Source organism: Labeo rohita, chromosome 5 (assembly GCF_022985175.1).
Source record: "Labeo rohita strain BAU-BD-2019 chromosome 5, IGBB_LRoh.1.0, whole genome shotgun sequence".
NCBI lineage: Eukaryota > Metazoa > Chordata > Actinopteri > Cypriniformes > Cyprinidae > Labeo > Labeo rohita.
Window position 1 is genome coordinate 33,767,939 of NC_066873.1, and position 18,553 is coordinate 33,786,491.

Sequence of the window (18,553 nt, forward strand, 5' to 3'; positions counted from 1 at the left end):
AGACCCAATTAATACTACGAAAAGATAATATTATAAATATTTGTAAAATATTATTAGGAAAACATTTCATTTCTATTATGTTACATTGTGTTTTTTGTTCACTATTACTATACTAAAAGATACCAAAATCATTTTATTTATATATATTTAATCCTATTTATTTATTTAAAACAATGTATTTTTAAAATAATGTATTTATTTATTTATTTTAACATTTTTACACCCACTTTCAGCCCTCTGGGGTCCCCAGTTTGAAAACCTCTGGTCTAGAGTCAACTTTAATCAATGAACAAAATGCCAACTTTAATGTCTGCCTTGTATTTTCACGTTTTATGTATAGGCTACTTGTATTTTAAATGTAGAGAGGAAAGTTAGGTATACTTTTATTCTAACTTTTACCTTTAACATTGTGTTACTAAGGAAATTTGTATTATTTATTTTGAATTGATATGCTATTGTTGATATATGGACCGTAGTGGGTTAAATTATAACAGCATCCATCAGCGAAGAACTGCTGAAGACCCAAACAACAAGTGGGCGACTGAAATCACATGGCGCTTCGAATTATCGCGATATCTTCTCCCGTCAGCTGACATGATTGTAGTCCTCCTCATGTCAGGGAGGAACGCAGCGATAATACGAGTTCCTGAAACAAACATGATAACCGCTAAACACATAAACCTCGAAATTTTAACGCGAACAGTTGAATGATAAACCACATAAACCACTGAAAATATGGAGCACATTATAACGCCAAAGGTAAGTTAGAATCAACAGGTGTGCTCGTGTAAAGTTGGCAGCTCTCGTGTTTTTATGTCTCGTGTCAGACTCAATACTCTAAACTCTTGATAACTTAGATGTAAAAACATACCGAAGGAAGCGTTTAAATGGGTTCGTCAACAGAACACAGAGTTGTTAGGTTTTACTTAGTCTGCTGTTGAGTCCTTCCAGTGCATTTTAATGTTGGTTACGAAATGTAACATGTAATATGTGAATGAACTTGAAGGAGTGTTCAGTTCTCACTTCATTACTGCATGTGGAGGAGTATTTCTTCCAAAATTTAGATGTAACCTGAACCTGCAGGTTAGGAAAATCATCTATCATCTATCATTATCTTTGCCTTTCAGATGTCACAAACCCCTAAATATGGTCCTTGTGCAAAGGGACCCCATCCTAAAATATAGAAGACGTCTATATAGTTTCTTATATGGTTTATAAAGACCCATTTTAAACAGTGAACATATATATATATATATATATATATATATATATATATATATATATATATATATATATTTTTTTTTTTTTTTACTCATTTTACTACTGTGTACAGTAGTACTGTATTTATTTATTTGTTGGTTGGTTTTACTTTCTTTACTTAAATATAATATGTTACATTTTTATTATTTATTTAATGTTTTATTTTAATTTACTTTTTTTTTTGGTTCTGTAAAGTTTTCCACATACCCCAAATTTGAAGTTTTTATTGGATGCAAATTTGAAAATACCTGAGCTAAAATATGACAAGGGCTGTAACACATTATATTTGCATTATGCCTGTTTTAGATGATCTTATTTAACACACTTGATTAACATTATATTAGAAGAGACTCCCAACACCTGAACTAGACAGAGGGGCTTTAAAAATGTGCAGTTCTGGGACGCTTTTGTTGCATAACATTATATGATCATATGATCGTTGTAAACAGTATAAAAGGATGAATGCTGCAGCTTTTGGTCTTTTTGGATGGGCATGAAGGGGCCAGCTCGAAGGATGTCACATGTTGAATCAGCAGTACTACAGGAAGTCTCTATATTAGGAGCTGACACCTTTGGTTATATCTACTCTGGCTGTTAATAGAGAATTATAGATTTGAATCATGATCAAAATCCGATACAATCTAAGTTGGAGCTACTGTGGCTTACCTTGAGTTTCATGTCATGCAAGAACGATTTCATCTTCATTTTATAGAGAACGTTAGCTTGCTTTTGCTGTCCTAAGGACCTGAAGGGATTGTTGTAATCATTTACTGAAAAGATTAGCTCTCATCTAGTATATCAAGTATAACGAGCAGAATACATTAAACTTTGACTCGAGAGAAAATATTACTTAGTGCTGAATTGGCATCTTGTGGTGTTTCATTGCTTGTTACTCAGTAACCAAAATGACAAGAGATGGAGGAACAGGATGTGCTGACAGTAGTCTTAAGAGGTTCTGTAGGATTTCCTCTCTATTGTGTTAAACACAGGCTGGATGATGGGTTCTGTTCCCTGAGGGGCACATCCAAAACCATGACTTGATTATGTCATTAACCCCTGTGGTTGCTGGCTATTTCTGCACTAATGCTTTTTACTTATTTATTTTTTTGCAGGTGGAGTATGTGAAACTACTGAACAGGTATCCTGAAAAGACATCAGTCCTGGGCACTCTTTACTTGACCGCTACTCATCTTATCTATGTGGAGCAAACCAATGACACACGCAACGAAACATGGGTAATGTAGGCTATTGGGAGCAGAATATGTAATGGTCTTTCACTTATCTGTTTTGTTTGGATTTTTTTTTTTTAGAAATGCACATTTAGATAAGTCTGATAACAGTGGATGTATCAATCTCATGTGTTTGAAGGTGCTGCATCATCACATCACGTCGGTAGAGAAGCTTCCATTAAGTGCATCCGGTTGTCCGCTGCTGATCCGCTGTAAAACCTTCCAGCTGCTTCATCTGCTGTTCCAAAGAGAGAGAGATTGTCAGGATGTCTATCAGTCACTTCTGCGCCTGTCTCAACCAGGTGCACACCATACGCACACAGAGGATTTATGATTATGTTTAGGATTTAGGAGATTTCATTTTTGTTTGCATTAGATTACCAACAGAAAAAACAATGTTTGAGTATGAAAGGCAGAAAAACACATGTACATGATAGTATTAATTCAGTATTATTTATATACTGTTACAGTGCTATGTATTGTCAGTTTTTGTTTTAATTTTAGTTTTGGTGATTTTATTTAGGTGCTTTAGATTTATATTTCTATTTAGCTGTAATTCATTTTTATTTCAGTTATTTTGTTTTAGTAATTCTTGTATTCAAGTTAAATTTTATTTCAGTTAATTGCCAAAGGAACATGTATGATTTATCTAATCTAATATTTATACTTTATTTAATTTCAAGGTTATTTCAGTGACCTAAAATTATTTCTAATTAAAAATATAAACGCTGGTATGATTATTGAACAAAGTGACAGTGCAGTATTGGGCAAGCAACACTTTGGTTTCCTTTTTTATTCCAGTTTATTCTTATTGGATGTTTAGTCCAGTAATCTTCCAGATTATGTTTATTTGTCTTGCAGACTGACTCGACCGCACACCTGTTTGCTCTCAGTCTTACTGTGCTTTTGTATCATTTCAGTCAAAGAGGAGGAGCTGTATGCCTTTCTCTATAATCCACATCAAAACGAGGAAGAAAGGAGACAGGGTTGGGAATTTATCAATGTGGCAAATGACTTCAGCAGGATGGGTCTCTCTAATGAATACTGGGAAATCAGCGACCTCAACAAGAACTATGAGGTAGCATCTTCCTGTTACTCGACAACCTAGTATTCGTGCTTCCTGTTTAGGACCATTTCACAATAACCAGCCTAGCTGTTTTTAATCAGCTGCTGACCACAATGATTAATATATTTTAGGTACAAATATTTTGAACCGAACACTTTCAGAAGTTTAGGGTAAATTATGTTTTTATTTAAAGAAATTAATAATTGCATTTAGCAAGACTGCAATAATTTGATTAAAAGTGACAGTAAATGCATTTATATTATTACAAAAAATTGTACTGTATTTAAAAAAAAACCTTCCCTTTTATCAAAGAATCCTGAAAAAATGTTTCCACAAAAATATTAAGCAGCACAACTGTTTTCAACATTGATAATAAGAAATGTTTCTTGAGCAAAACATCAGCATATTAGAATAATAAAATATATTGAAATAGAAAACTTTACTTGTAACAATCAGTAAACAATCAAAAAACTTTAATTGTAACAATCATTAAAATTACTGCATAAAAGTAGCTAATTGCCTTAGTTACTTTTTATGAAAAGTAATTCATTATGTTACTTTGGGTTAGTTTTTGTCACTTGAGCTGGGCTTGCTTATTTATTTTTAATAACAAAAAACAAAAAAACTATATATTTGGCAACTGTAAAGACCCTTTCACATCAAAAATGAAATGAGTAAGCCTTAGGCTGAAAGAAGCACCTCTGCCTCCCCACCTCACTCCCAATTTCTCTCAACACAGGGACAGGAGAAGTATTAGTGCATAAATGGGAAAGCTTGCGTTACTCATTTAAAAAAAAGTAACCCAGATGTTTTCTTGTAAATTTAAAAGTAATGCATTACTTTGAATAAAGTAATCTTATTACGTAGCTCATGTTACTTTTGTTGTGTTAAACTCAATAATGCTAAATATATATCACAGTATTACTGTTCTACTGTATCATGTACTTACTCATGTAATAATCTGATGAACGTTTATAATTAAACTTTATTTAATTAATGGTTTATACATTGTTACAATTATAATTCACATTTTTATATATTTTTTTTCTGTCTCATGGATCTTTCAATGTATCCCTCTGTCTCTCATTCACACAGATCTGTAGCACTTATCCATCTGTCCTAGGACTCCCTAAAAATGCCAGTGTTGCTACGGTAACAGGCAGTGCCAAGTTTAGGAGCCGAGGACGATTGCCTGCTCTGTCTTACTATCACAAAGACAGTAAGGTATAAAAGCACATGCACGTCATAAATACACATAATGGCTCTGTTCCACAACCAAGTGAGGACTCTACCTAGACAGCATCTTAAGGCATCATAAGCAAAACTAATAACATGTAGGATGTTTCAAACAGTAGACATAATAATTATACTGCCTTTGTGACCCTGGACCACAAAACCAATCATAAGGGTCAGTTGTTTGAAATTGAGATTCATACATCATCTGAAATCTGAATAAATAAGCTTTCCATTGATGTATGGTTTGTTAGGATAGGATATTTGGCCGAGATACAATTATTTGAAAATTCTGGAATCTGAGGGTGCAAAAATTGGCTTTAAAGTTGTCCAAATGAAGTTCTTAGCAATGCATATTACTATTCAAAAATTAAGTTATGATATATTTAAGGTAGAAAATGTACAAAATATCTTCATGGAACATGATCTTTAATTAATATCGTAATGATTTTTGGCTTAAAAGAAAAATATTGACCCATAAAATGCATTTTTGGCTATTGCTACAAATAAATCTTTGCTACTAAAGACTGGTTTTGTGGTCCAGGGCCACATTTGGTCAGATTCTAAAGCAGCACTGTATGTACTCTTCACATATAACAGAATTCCAAAATAGAATTCGAATCCGAATTAGCTTTATTCATCAGGTGTGCGCAAACACACAAGAAATTTGTTGTGGTTTTTTAAGGTGCTCCTGGTACATACATGCATACATGCATACATGCATTAAAATAAATAATATTGTGTATGAATCTGGAACAGAAGATTTATGTACAGATTTGTGCATTATTTACACAGCAAAAAAAAGTCAAAATATTCAAAGATAGCCAGCAGAGTTGAGAGAAAAGCTAATTACCATATTTTGTTCCGGACAGGAAAATATTGAATAAAAGTAGTCAAATTTAAAACTAGATGAAACCTAGATAATATGCAGCAAAATGGCTTACTAGTTTCGTTTAGTCATACTATTAATTGTATTTTTACATTTTGTACAGTTTGGGGACATACAAATGCACCAGTTGGTTTAAACATGAATGGCAAAACGTTGTGCCACTAACAACATCATTATCTTTTCATTACATTTTGTGTTACTGTCTTGCAGGCTGCGATCTGTCGCTGCAGTCAACCTTTGTCGGGTTTGACCTCTCGCTGTGTGGAAGACGAGCAGATGCTTCAGGCCATCAGCCAAGCGAACCCCAACTGCCCTTTCATATATGTAGTGGACACACGGCCTAAGGTGTGACCTTTAACCTTAACCTTTCTATATACATAAGAGGGCAGGTCCAGAATGGATCTTGTAAATGTTTATCTTTAAACTTTCAATCCCAGCTGCTCTGGTGTAAATGTAAGTGACACATAAGAGAATGTGTAATCTTTCACCCTCTGACCCCAACTACTCATCTATTTTATGCAGTGCAGTAATAATTAATGAATCTAACTAGTTAGCCCTTAAATTCTAGTGTTTTCAGAGTGAGGTTATACAATGCATTTTATTTTTGTATCTATTGCAAATATTGAGTATGCTGTTCTATTTACTGTTGCCTATCTCATGTTTCACCAGTATAACTGGAGAAACAATTCATTCCTTTCCCTATTATTTAGGAGACCATAAACCTTGACCTGACCCTCTGTGTGCAGCTAGGTGTGCATACATTTGTACATGTCTTTGTCTTTGTCTTTGTCAGTTGAACGCAATGGCGAACCGCGCAGCTGGTAAAGGCTATGAGAATGAGGACAACTACTCCAATATAAGGTTCCAGTTTCAAGGAATTGAAAACATCCACGTCATGAGAAACAGCCTACAAAAATTGCTGGAGGGTGAGAGAATGCACTTTTCTATTAGTACTGGTATATGCATGAGCTGATTAGGTTGTACCTTTTAAATCAGTAGTAGATAAAATTATGCTTGGTTGTACCTTTGTTCTTTTAGTGTGCACTATGAAGTCCCCTTCTATGAGTGACTATCTGACAGGTCTGGAGAATTCAGGCTGGCTGAGGCACATCAAATCTGTGATGGATGCAGGCGTGTTCCTCGCCAAGGTACCGACCTCCATAATATTACTGCATAGAGAGACACCAAAACAAGTATTTCAAGAATGTCAAAAATTATAAACTCAGTATTTTTGTTTGTGTTCTAGGCTGTCAGTGAAGAGAGGGCGAGTGTGTTAGTACATTGTTCTGATGGTTGGGACAGAACGGCTCAGGTGTGCTCTTTGGCTTGTATACTGCTGGACCCTTACTACAGAACCATTAAAGGCCTCATGGTAATGACCCAGTAACCTATAACTTCTCCCTCAACACAGGATGCATGTGAACTTAAAGTGCACACTTATATTTATATCACACTGTTGGGCAGGTCATGGCTTCTCCTCATGTCGTTCCAAACCCTTAAGACCTTTGTTTGTCTTCAGAACACAAATTAAGATAATTTTGATGAAATCCAAGAGCTTTCTGACTCTGCATAGACGGCAACGCAACTACCACATTGAAGGTCCTGAAAGGTAGTAAGGACATCAAAAAATATCTGCGGTTCAACCTGAATTTTATAAAGTTACAAGAATACTTTTTGTGCCATGGTACTCTGGTGAATGGCGGCGGGGAAATAACAAGGAAGAGAATAATGGTTGAATAAAGTTGTTATTTTTTTATAGTCGTTGCTCTCGCATTTCAACAAAAATACCTTAAAGGTGCAGTGTGTAATTTTTAGTGGCATCTAGCAGTGAGGATTCGAATTTCAACCAACGGCTAAGTCCCCCGCTCACCCCGCCCTTTCGAAACGCATACAGAAGCTACGGAACACAACTTTCTTTCCGAACACGGCATTGGGATGCGGTGGCTTGCGGGAGGGGAAAGGGAGGAGGGGGTGCGAAGGGATCACGATGCCGGTAGAACAACGTACTGACGAAACACGCTCTGTAGAAGTTTGTCCGTTTAGGGCTACTATAGAAACATGGCGGCACTAAATGGCGACTTCCATGTAAGGGGACCCGCGGTGTATGTAGATGTAAATTGCTCGTTCTAAGGTTATAAAATCATAACGGCTTATGTAAGGTCTTTACACACCTCTGAAAACAGTTTTGTATGTTATATTGCATTTCTGCCAATAAATTCTCCTAAATATTACACACTGCACCTTTAATTTGTGTCATTTTTGGGTGAACTATCCCTTTATTATATTTTCCCTTATTTTTTTTATGCAATTTATGTAATGGCAAAGCTGAATTTTCAGCATCCATTACAGTGTTCAGTGTCATGATGATTCTTCAGAAATCATTGTAATATGCTGATTTGGTGCTATAAAGGAGAAGTTCACTTCCAGAACAAAAATGTACAAATAATTTACTCACCCCCTTGTCATCCAAGATGTTCATATCTTTCTTTATTCAGTCATGAATTATGGTTTTTGAGGAAAACATTTCAGGATTTCTCTCCATATAGTGGACTTCAATGGTGCACCTGAGTTTGAAGTTTCAGTGCAGCTTCTAAGGGCTCTAAATGATCTCAGCCAAGGAATAATGGTTTTATCTGGAGAAATGACCAGTCATTTTTGAAAATAAATTGACTATTTATGTACTTTTTAACCTCAAATGCTCGTCTTGTCTAGCTCTGCATGAACTCTGTGTATTCCAGTTCAGTAAAGTTAGGGTAGGCTGAAAAACATCTCAATTTCTCCTTCAACTTCAAAATTGTCCTACATCGCTGCAGAAGTACCGACCCAGTGTTTACAAAGTGAACATGCAAAGAAGATCAAACGCCCTTTACAAAAAAGGTAAAACAGTGATGTAGGACGATTTTGAAGTTGGAGAAAAAAATTAGATGGGAGTTTTCGACCTACCAAACTGTCAAAACGACCATTTAAGGTTAAGTGTTTAAGTGTAAAGTATTTAAATTGTAATTTTTTTTTTTTTTAGAAAATGACCAGTCGTTTTGCTAGATAAGACCCTTCTTCCTTGGCTGGGATCATTTAGAACCCTTTGAAGCTGCATTGCAACTGCATTTTGGAAGTTCAAACTCGCGCACCATATGAACTATATGAAGAGAAATCCTGAAATGTTTTCCTCAAAAAACATAATTTCTTTACGACTGAAGAAAAAAAGGCTGAGTAAATTTTTCTTCTGGAAGTGAACTACTACTTTAAGAACATTTCTTATTATTATCAGTGTTAAAAAATTGTGCTACTTAATATTTTTGTGGAAACTGATCATTCTTTTCAGGATTCTTTGAATAGAATGTTCAAACAAACAGCATTTATTTGATATAGAAAACTTATTTAACAATATATAAGTCTTTTCTGTCACTTTTGATCAATTTAATGCATTTATATTGCATTTTCTTTAACAGGTTTTAATAGAAAAGGAATGGATCTCTTTTGGTCATAAATTCAGTCACAGGTAAAAAAAAAAAAAAAAAAAAAAACAACTTTCACTTTTGTAATGTGTACGCTTCACAGCTTGTAATAACTGCAAATATATAAATATTAAATATCAATAGTATTAAAAAGGTTACATATTTGAATAATAATATTATTGTTTGAAATATTAAAATATAAACACAGTATTGCTAAAACATTACAGTTACTGTTTGTATACTATAAAATGGCTAACTTCATTAATAATAATCCTTTAATTGTACTCCATTATTGTCAATTCCAAGTCAGTTTTTGTGACGTGTTCATTTGTATACGTGTGCTATAGGTGTGGCCATCTGGACACTGACCCAAAAGAAGTGTCTCCGGTCTTCACCCAGTTCCTGGAATGCGTGTGGCAGCTGTCAGAACAATTCCCCTCCGTGTTTGAGTTTAATGAACGTTACCTAATAGAAATACACAATCAAGTCTATGCTTGCCAGTATGGAAACTTCATCGGCAACTGCCAGAAAGAGAGGCTGGAAATGAGGTGAGGAAATAATGCACATACACACAAACATGTATTTATCATAAAAATGGTGCAGTCGGCATTAAATGTGTATGCTTCAAAATGAAAAGCAAATATTCTTTATTAAAAGTGAAATCAAACATACATGCTTGATTCCAAGCCTTGAATGTTTTTAAAACTTACTGTTCCATGTGGGATTTTCATAGGTTGCATGAAAAGACGTTTTCATTGTGGCCACATCTTCTGAAGAACCAGGAACTGTATCGAAACCCCTTGTACCGGCGTTCAGTACAGTGCACCGTTCTCAGACCCAGCACTTTACCCCTGCACTTCAAGTAAGGGATAGTTCACTCTGAAAATAAAATTCTGTCATTAATTACTCACCCTCATGTTGTTCCAAACCTGCAAGACCTTTGTTCATCTTCAGAACACAAATTAAGATATTTTTGAAGAAATCCGAAAGCTTTCTGACCCTCCATAGACCGCATAGACCATAATAGCTTTGCCTGATGTTTATTGAATAGTTTTTTGGAACACATTTGTATTTGTGTATGTGTTTCCAAGGTTCTGGTGTGGGATGTATAACCACTATGACAGAGGCATGCACCCAAAACAATCTGTTTTAGACCAGCTGCTGTCCCTGACACAGAAGCAGGTAGAAGGAGAGAGAACCATGACTGAATTACAGCGAGTAAGTGGGTTTGTGGGAGCTGTAGTTTTTATAAGGGTGGCGAGGTGTTTGATTGACATGACGTTGTCTCTCTCTTCCCCATTTACAGCAGCTGGCTGTTGCAGACGGAGTTCTCTCTGATCCGTCTGGACCAATCAACACACCTGTGGAACAGGACAGTCCCTCTGCTCCTGTCGTCCAATCAAATGGAAGCTGCGCTCCTTTGATTAATGGAGACGCAGAGGAGGTGGGTCCAGGAGTTAAAAAGTGCAACGAGAAAGAAGAGGCGGAGCCAGCAGCCCCCGAACACGATCTGACCTCCTCTAAGGACAAAACTGTTTCTGTGGAAACAGAACATTCCAAAGAGGAGGTACAAGAATCCTCTTGAGTCTCCATAGTAACAGAACGGACATTTTGACTGAGACCCCCAAGAACAAATGTGCGGATTATTGAAAAGATTACAGTACTGTTACCACAACTGAAGCTGTGTAATACAAAAAAAACTAAATGTTCTGCCACACACTAGTCTGTGATATTGTTGTTTATTAGATTTTTTGAGCACTGGGTGGCCGTGTTATATCTGTTCTATATGTTTTTGTCTTCAGTGTTTGTTGGCCTTCAGACCATGAGGATTGAAGCCGTTCTGATCAATTTTGCCCTTTTTTTGTACAGTAGACTGTTTTTAATGTCTTTCTTTTAGTAACACCTTCTGTGCCATATGTTGTACATTTCAAAAAAAAACTCAAACTGATTTATTCAGACACATCAGCTGATGTGAAATTCAGGTTGATAAAGGGAACACATTGTTAAAAATGGATCAATTCATGATTAGTTTTTTCCATTAAGGGCTTAGTATTATTTTTGTGGTGAAACACAATACAGTGTGAACATGTGAACAACACGCATACTGCTGAAACACTGCTGATTGATTGCAATAGGATGCCACATTGCTCTAATGGCAAAAAAATAATTTGATGCACATAAAATATTTGAGGAATTTTATATCCTTTCAGACAAGTCTTTTGAGTTGCATATAGTTTCGCAAAGCAATATTGTTTTTAATAATGTCTACCGGATGTTTATTGCTAATGGATGTGGAAAAGTTTTGACAGCTTCTTGAACCCTGGCTGCTATGGAGCTCCAGACAAGTTTTTATTGTTATGTGAAATGCAACCGATGTTTAAAAAATGCTTCCTTTATTAAGAAGCATTTGTTTACATTATTATTTTTTGATTCAATCAGAAAATAAAAAATTCTATTGATTAAATTTACAGCAATAGCCAAAAGGGAATTTTGAGGAGGGATACCACTGAAAATGGTCACATTACATATTGTTTTTTTTTAACTGAGAAGAGTTTTGCTCTGTGTAATAATCATGTCAGCTCATTTTATACACGCTTATTTTGATCATTGCACTGTTTTGTACCTCTTTTGTACACCATTAAATTTGGATGGATGTTTTCTTTAAATAAATATAGATTGTAGTAAAAAAGTGAGTTATGTCATCTTTAACTTCATCTGCATTAGCTTAAATGACAACTAGCAAGCATACACAGTCAGTTAGCCGGCTAAAAAACAAGATAAACCTCATAAATACAAGTAGAACTAGATTTGTAAAAGGTTTTATGTGCGAATAAACTCAACTGAGAGTAATACTGATCCCATTCAGAAGAAAAATTATTCCCCAGTTCTAGGGAAAAAAAGTGAGTTGTGTTATGCGATTGTACCATTTCCATTATGTTTGTGGACAACGTCAAACCAAAAATTATTCAGACACCATATATAATTTTTTATATTTTTTTTACTAGTGGGTGCAGGACATTTTAGTTCATTTATGTAAGTGAGGATACCAAAATAAAGTAAATTATGACCCTGGACCAGTCATAAGGGTCAATTTTTTGAACCTGAGATTTATACATCATCTGAAAGCTGAATAAATAAGCTTCCCAGTGATTCAAAAGTGAATATTTTGCTGAGATGCAACTATTTGAAAATCTGAAACCTGAGGGTGCAGAAAAAAAAAAATATTGAGAAAATGGCTGTTGTCCAAATGTGGTTCTTAGCAATGCATAATTAAGTTTTGAGATATTTACTGTAAGAAATTTACAAAATATCTGCACAGACCATGATCAAATATCCTAATGATTTTTGTTATAAAAGAAAAATCTATCATTTTGACCCATACAATGTATTTTTGCCTACTGCTACAAATATACCAGTGCTACTTAAGACTGGTTTTGTGGTCAAGGTTCACATATTATACCCCAAAAAAAATTTCATACAGTAGAAAACTGATAAATTTGGGACCAAAAATTTTATTTCACACTTTGATTTATCCATGTTTTGTTACATACCTTTCTATCAAAGTTATCTAACTTTATCAAAATTGAATTGTTCTTACACAGTTTAACTCTTGAGTTTCTAAACTGTAGCATAAGCTAGCATAAACTCTGATAATGTGAGAAACTTTGAAGGTGTCTGAATAAATTTCGGTTTGACTGCAATCCATTTGTGATTATCAAGATTAATTTGTTTTGACACAGTTTTTAAAACTCCGAGTTCTTGCCATATTTTATAACCATTTCCTAAACTATACCGTATAAACTGTGATAATGTGAAAAATGCTTAAAGTGTCTGAATACATTTTGGTTTGACTGTATATATCTATGGCTAAACCCCCTCATGCAAAACAGGTATGACTGAACCCCAGTGGCGGTGTGTGCGGGCACAGCGCCCCCTCTGGCCGCCCACCGAGCAGCTTCCGCTGTTTACGGCTCGTCAGTGTTTGGCATATTATTAGCTCGGTGAGTGTCCTTGAGACGAAAACACACTTAAAATATCTACTAAATGCTCATGTTGTGTGTGTAGTAGTAGTAGTTTATACCTTAATGATGCGTGTTTGTTTGACAGCGGGTCAGAGAGAGCGAGTCAAACTCGCGTTATTTACAATTACTGGAGTTAAATCCATCGAGCTCCTACAGACGGGGAATTAATTTCCTTCTGGATGGGATCAGTATTACTCATAGCTGAATGTATTCGCATATAAAAGTATTTAAACATCTAGTTCTGCTTGTGTTTATAAGGTTTGCCGTTTGCTAGCCGGCTAACTGACCGTGTATGTTGCTAGTAACGTTAGTGGTTAAAGCTAATGGAGATAACGTAAATAAAGTTCATCATGACAAAGCGTTCCAATGTTTTAAAGCTTGCCTAAACGCTGTCAAAGATATTAGTGTAATATAATCATAATTTACTCAATAATATCTCAATATAAAGGTTTGTTGTTATGCAAAAGTAACTGAAAGTGCAACACTTCAAGTAATTATTAAGTGAATGCTGTTCAGACGGCATTTTTGGGCATTGTCCCACTAATTTGCATGCAGGGGCACTCATATGCATAAACTTTTTTTTTTTTTCTCTGCAGTTCTCTATGCTCCAGCTGCGGCCAGTGGAGGAGGATGAATCAGCTGTTGAGAATCTGGAGCTGAATCGAGCCGTGGCTGACAATGACCATATCCTGCTGGCCGAGCTACTGTCACAAGAACGCTACAGGAAGTGCATTAATCAGCAGAGCGGTTGGGGGATCCCAGGTACCCCGTTACGCATGGCTGCATCCAAAGGTACGTGCGTCACCCTTCCATGCACTCTCTGAGTTTGTTGTCCACCACGACCACAACGCAGCAGTTTTTTTCCCTGTAGGTCACCTGAGGTGCCTGCAGTTGCTCCTAGCCCATGGGGCAGAGGTAGACCCCCTTGATGTTAAAGCCCAAACCCCTCTTTTCACCGCTGTGTGCGGGCGTTACTTGAGCTGTGTGCTCGCGCTGCTCCGTGCCGGAGCTAATCCGAATGGAAGTCACCTGAACAACAGCTCACCCGTTCTCACCGCCGCTCGAGAGGGCGACCCGGAGATCCTCCGCCAGCTGCTACAGCACGGGGCGGAGGTCAATGCCAGGTCAAAGGTGACGCTGTGGGCCTCAGGGGTTGCTGTGTGCAGCGGGCCGCTTTACCTGTCAGCCATATATGGACACCTGGATTGTTTCAAAATCTTGCTGTTATATGGGGCAGATCCGAACTATAACAGTCCGGAAGAGAAGGTGATCGGCAGGGCCACGCAGCAGAAGACGGTCCTAGAATTGTGTTTGAGACACGGCTGTGGAGTCGAATACATTCAGCTGCTCATTGACTTTGGGGCAAACGTCTACCTGCCGACCCTCATTATAGAGAAGAGCACCAAACAGAATGAAGCTGTTGAGCTGTTGCTGAAAGAGCGAGGTAAGAGAAGCAGTATTGTAGCTTTTTTTTTTTTTTTTTTTGATTGGTCTTGATGGGGAAAAAAAATGAAAAAGGTGATTTTTATTTTTATTTTTTTTGTTCCTCACAATTCAGAGAAAAATTCCAAAGTCAAAATTGCAAAGTATAAGCTCAGAATTGTGACACATAAACCCAGAAATCCAAAATATAAACTCACAGTTCTGATGAAAAAAGGTATCTTTTTTTTTTTTCTCACATTGTGAGTTAATATTTTACAAATCTGACTTTATACCTTGCAATTTTGAGAGCATGTCTCACAATCCAAAATTGTGAGGAAAAAGTCAGGATTTAGAGACATTTTTTTAGGGATGCATAATATTATCGGAACAATATTGTAATCGACCGATTAAAGATGTAAACTTAAACTTAAATGTAAACATTGGCATCGGCATCGGTACTGTTGGCCTACTTGTAATAAAATTAAAGTAAAATACACAAATAACATAAGATACTTGTGTTTCTGAATAAATAAAGCAATAATTGAGAAAAAACACAAGTCTGTTTTGATTTAAAGGTCAGAAGCTATAGCTTTCTGTAAATATCTAACTTGTAAATATAATAAATGTATACAGATTTATTTGTTAATGTCATTTAAAAAAAAAAAAAATCAGCAATTTTACAGCTCTTTTGCTTTAGACCATCTATTTATATCAAATCCACAAATAAAATGTTAAGGTTTCAACTGCATTTGCCTGAAAAGAAAAAAAACACAACAGAGATTGATGTTATTATAGTTATTTTCAAAGCGTTCAATGTAGTTTTATTTAAAAAAAAAAAAAAAAAAATGTTTAAAAGTTTTCGCTCATAACTAACCAACATGAAAAAAAAAAAATTGTTAATAATTGTTTGCACATGAGAGATTTAGTGTTGTTTCAAACAAAAAGAAATATATATTGGTATTGGTATCGGCATTAGCTATTGGCAATTTTTTTTTTTAATATCGGCAAAAATTTAATATCACGCATCCCTAATATTTTTATTTTGTTGTGGAAACAAGCTATTTTTTTTTAAATAAAAAAAAAAATCTGAAAATAAAATAATAAAATATAAATATACAATGAAAAAATAAATGTTAAACATAAACAAAAAGTAGAAATTTTGCCTTGGCAACTAACTGAAATAAGTATATTTAAGTACTAAAATTACTTAAACTGAAATGAAAATGAATTAAAGCTGAATAAAAAAAAAAAATAAAAAACCCCAGAAACTAATAAAATGACAAAAGCACAAAATTACTCAACTAATTACTTAACTAAAATTAAATATTATGAATATTGAATAATGAATATTATATTAGTATATGTGACCCTTACCCACAAAACCAGTTCTTTCTTTGAGATTTAATTGAGATTTATACATCATTTATACAGCTTTCCATTGATGTATGGTTTGTTAAGACAATATTTGGCCAAGATACAACTATTTGAAAATCTGAGGGTGCAAAAAAAAATCTAAATATAGAGAAAATCGCCTTTATAGTTGTCCAAATGAAGTCCTTAGCAATGCATATTACTCATCAAAAATTAAGTATATATATATACGGTAGAAAATTTACTAAATATCTTCGTGAAACATGATCTTTACTCAATATCCTAATGATTTTTGGCCTAAAAGGAAAAATCAATAATTTTAACTCATACAGTGTACTTTTGGCTATTGCTACAAATATACACTTGCTACTTAAGGTCCAGGGTCACATATAAATAATAATAAATTAATACTGATTGTCATGAAATTGTTAAATGACCTTTTTTATTCTGCCTTTTTCACAGGGTCTCCAAAGACTCTTGCATCCCAGTGTAGATTGGCCATTCGCAAACACCTGATACAGGTGAACAAGATTCATTGTTTGGACTCTCTGGAGATTCCACCCAGGCTCATCGACTATCTCAAACACAAGCCTATGAACAGTGCACTGGTTTACTGACAAAACAGAGTACACTCCACTGTGCCTTTACTAAAGGACAGACTCATCCATTCACACCCAGACGGGACAGGTAGACCGTACAGACAGAAGATCAAGACTAATGATGTGGATTTAGTCGTATGCACTCGCACAGATGGACTGATAGATACACTGCTAACAACCCTCGTTTACATATATAAAGTGTGTTAAATGTGAACATCCTCATAAATTAATTTTCTTTAATGTCCTTCAAATTAGACAGTGTGATATTACCAGAAGTGTTGTTGTAAATGCTCTTGAACTATGCATTGTCATACAGTCTGTTCTGCCTTTTCAAGATCATCTGGAGTTTATTTTTTCTCATACTAAATTGAGCAGTGATTTTTACTGAAGCATTAGTGTTTTGTTAATCAGTAACAGCTTGATGAAGGATGTAAAAATGTTGGTAACTAGCTTATAAATCTTAATATGATGTATAAAATCCATTGTGATGTACTTGTAGCAATGAATCCCTTGTTTAGAGCAGATGGACTCTTCCAACAGATGCCGTATAACTTCCATTGTGCAGGTAGCATGTAATGGAGGTCATTCTGTTTCTGTCAGGTTAAAGACTTCAAAAGAACATCAGTTCCAGAACGTGTCCTCAGAGAGATTTATAGCACAGGTATTAAAGAATCTTGCTTGAGAATGTGCTAAATGGGATATGCAGTACAGGTGTATTTTAAAAACATAATTATACATCTGGCCTGTTAATGTGTTCATAAAATTGAACTGCTGAACATCAGAATGTTTATTTGTGTTGTTTCTTCTATATTTACATTTATGGGGTAATTTGTGGTGAGTTTCCGTAGAGAGATTTTTTTCCCACTTCATAAAATAGGATTATTGCACTGATGTGGGAAAACTCAAAGTGTTAACATTTACCTGAAAGGAGCTGAGACACAAAACCTTACTGAATACAGACTAGACCAGTGTCATTTTAGTGTTTTTATATGCTGTTATAGTATGAATTCATATTTTGAATATTTTAGCATTTATTTTCAGTTTTAATTTTAACTTTTTAGTTTTGTTTTTATTTCAGTTTTGGTATGTTTTTCCATGTAATTTATTTAAATAAAGTTTTAGTTTTAACAATAACACTGTTTAAACTTAAACTTTTTGATACCAAGGATCCCCCACCCATGCCTTTCTTAGCTGAAAATACATTGTATGGGTCAAAATTATTTATTTTTTATTTATGCCAAAAATCATTAGGATATTAAGTAAAGATCATGTTCCATTAAGATATTTTGTAAATTTCTTACTGTAAATATATCAAAACGTAATTTTTGATTAGTAATATGCATTGCTAAGAACTTCATTTGGACAACTTTAAATGCAATTTTTTTTTGGCATTTTTATACCTTTATTTAGACAGGACAGTGTAGGCAAGACAGGAAGCTAAGTGGGAGAGAGAAAAGGGGGCAGGATCGTGAAAGGTCAGTGAGTTGTGATTCGAACTCGGGACGCCCGCAGCGCAAGTGCGCTATTTGTCAGCGCGCTAACCACGAGTCTATTGGCGCCGACAATATTTAGATTTTTGTACCCTGGTTTTTGTAAGAACGGGCACGGCCATTTGTAACTTTTATGGGTCAGACTTCCAGTCTCATCCGCCTCTAGTTATGTTTAGTTGTACAAAATAGCTCATTTTGCTGCTTGGATATTGCAAACTTATTTTAATGCATTATCTTGATTATGAAAACACTGGTTTGTAGTGCAAACCGTGTTTACTGCAGTGGAAGTCTCACCCATAGGCTTACTTCTGTGTTAAAGGAAAAGCGGATATTGTTCTAATTTTCTCAACAAATACAGTTCAAGTAGTTTTATTTCAGTGGCAAAGACTAACTTAAGTTAACACATTAAATTTGACAAACCCTAAACACATTTAGAGAAACTGTATTTTTTCCCCTCACTAATTTGCAGATATTATTATTACTTTTACTTTTACTACTCTCCTTTTTTCCCCTACGA

General features: G+C 35.1%; 2 protein-coding genes across 2 annotated transcripts; both read left to right on the top strand.

Annotated features, from left to right (window-relative positions):
* The first annotated feature begins 601 nt into the window (after positions 1–601).
* On the top strand, positions 602–11,815 carry mtmr8 (myotubularin related protein 8). Its single transcript, XM_051110873.1, has 14 exons — positions 602–759; positions 2,373–2,495; positions 2,629–2,791; positions 3,410–3,567; positions 4,651–4,779; positions 5,888–6,022; positions 6,471–6,603; positions 6,716–6,825; positions 6,924–7,049; positions 9,127–9,176; positions 9,480–9,680; positions 9,866–9,994; positions 10,224–10,350; positions 10,439–11,815. Exons 1-14 carry the CDS (start codon positions 736–738, stop codon positions 10,715–10,717), a joined length of 1,887 nt encoding a protein of 628 aa, XP_050966830.1. The 5' UTR covers positions 602–735; the 3' UTR covers positions 10,718–11,815.
* Positions 11,816–13,034: 1,219 nt separating this feature from the next.
* Positions 13,035–17,331, top strand: asb12a (ankyrin repeat and SOCS box-containing 12a). Its single transcript, XM_051111241.1, has 4 exons — positions 13,035–13,133; positions 13,751–13,946; positions 14,026–14,598; positions 16,410–17,331. The coding sequence occupies exons 2-4, from the start codon at positions 13,757–13,759 to the stop codon at positions 16,562–16,564; spliced, it is 918 nt and encodes a 305-aa protein (XP_050967198.1). The 5' UTR covers positions 13,035–13,133; positions 13,751–13,756; the 3' UTR covers positions 16,565–17,331.
* Positions 17,332–18,553: the final 1,222 nt, after the last annotated feature.

What these genes read in the sequence shown, in the direction of transcription:
- mtmr8 (XM_051110873.1), top strand. Translation starts at nt 736, where the DNA reads ATGGAGCACATTATAACGCCAAAG. An exon ending in ACACACGCAACGAAACATGG is followed by an intron (nt 2,496 to 2,628) that starts GTAATGTAGGCT and finishes ATGTGTTTGAAG; the next exon opens with GTGCTGCATCATCACATCAC. An exon ending in GAACCATTAAAGGCCTCATG is followed by an intron (nt 7,050 to 9,126) that starts GTAATGACCCAG and finishes TTTCTTTAACAG; the next exon opens with GTTTTAATAGAAAAGGAATG.
- asb12a (XM_051111241.1), top strand. Translation starts at nt 13,757, where the DNA reads ATGCTCCAGCTGCGGCCAGTGGAGGAGGATGAATCAGCTGTTGAGAAT. An exon ending in ACGCATGGCTGCATCCAAAG is followed by an intron (nt 13,947 to 14,025) that starts GTACGTGCGTCA and finishes TTTTCCCTGTAG; the next exon opens with GTCACCTGAGGTGCCTGCAG. An exon ending in GCTGTTGCTGAAAGAGCGAG is followed by an intron (nt 14,599 to 16,409) that starts GTAAGAGAAGCA and finishes CCTTTTTCACAG; the next exon opens with GGTCTCCAAAGACTCTTGCA.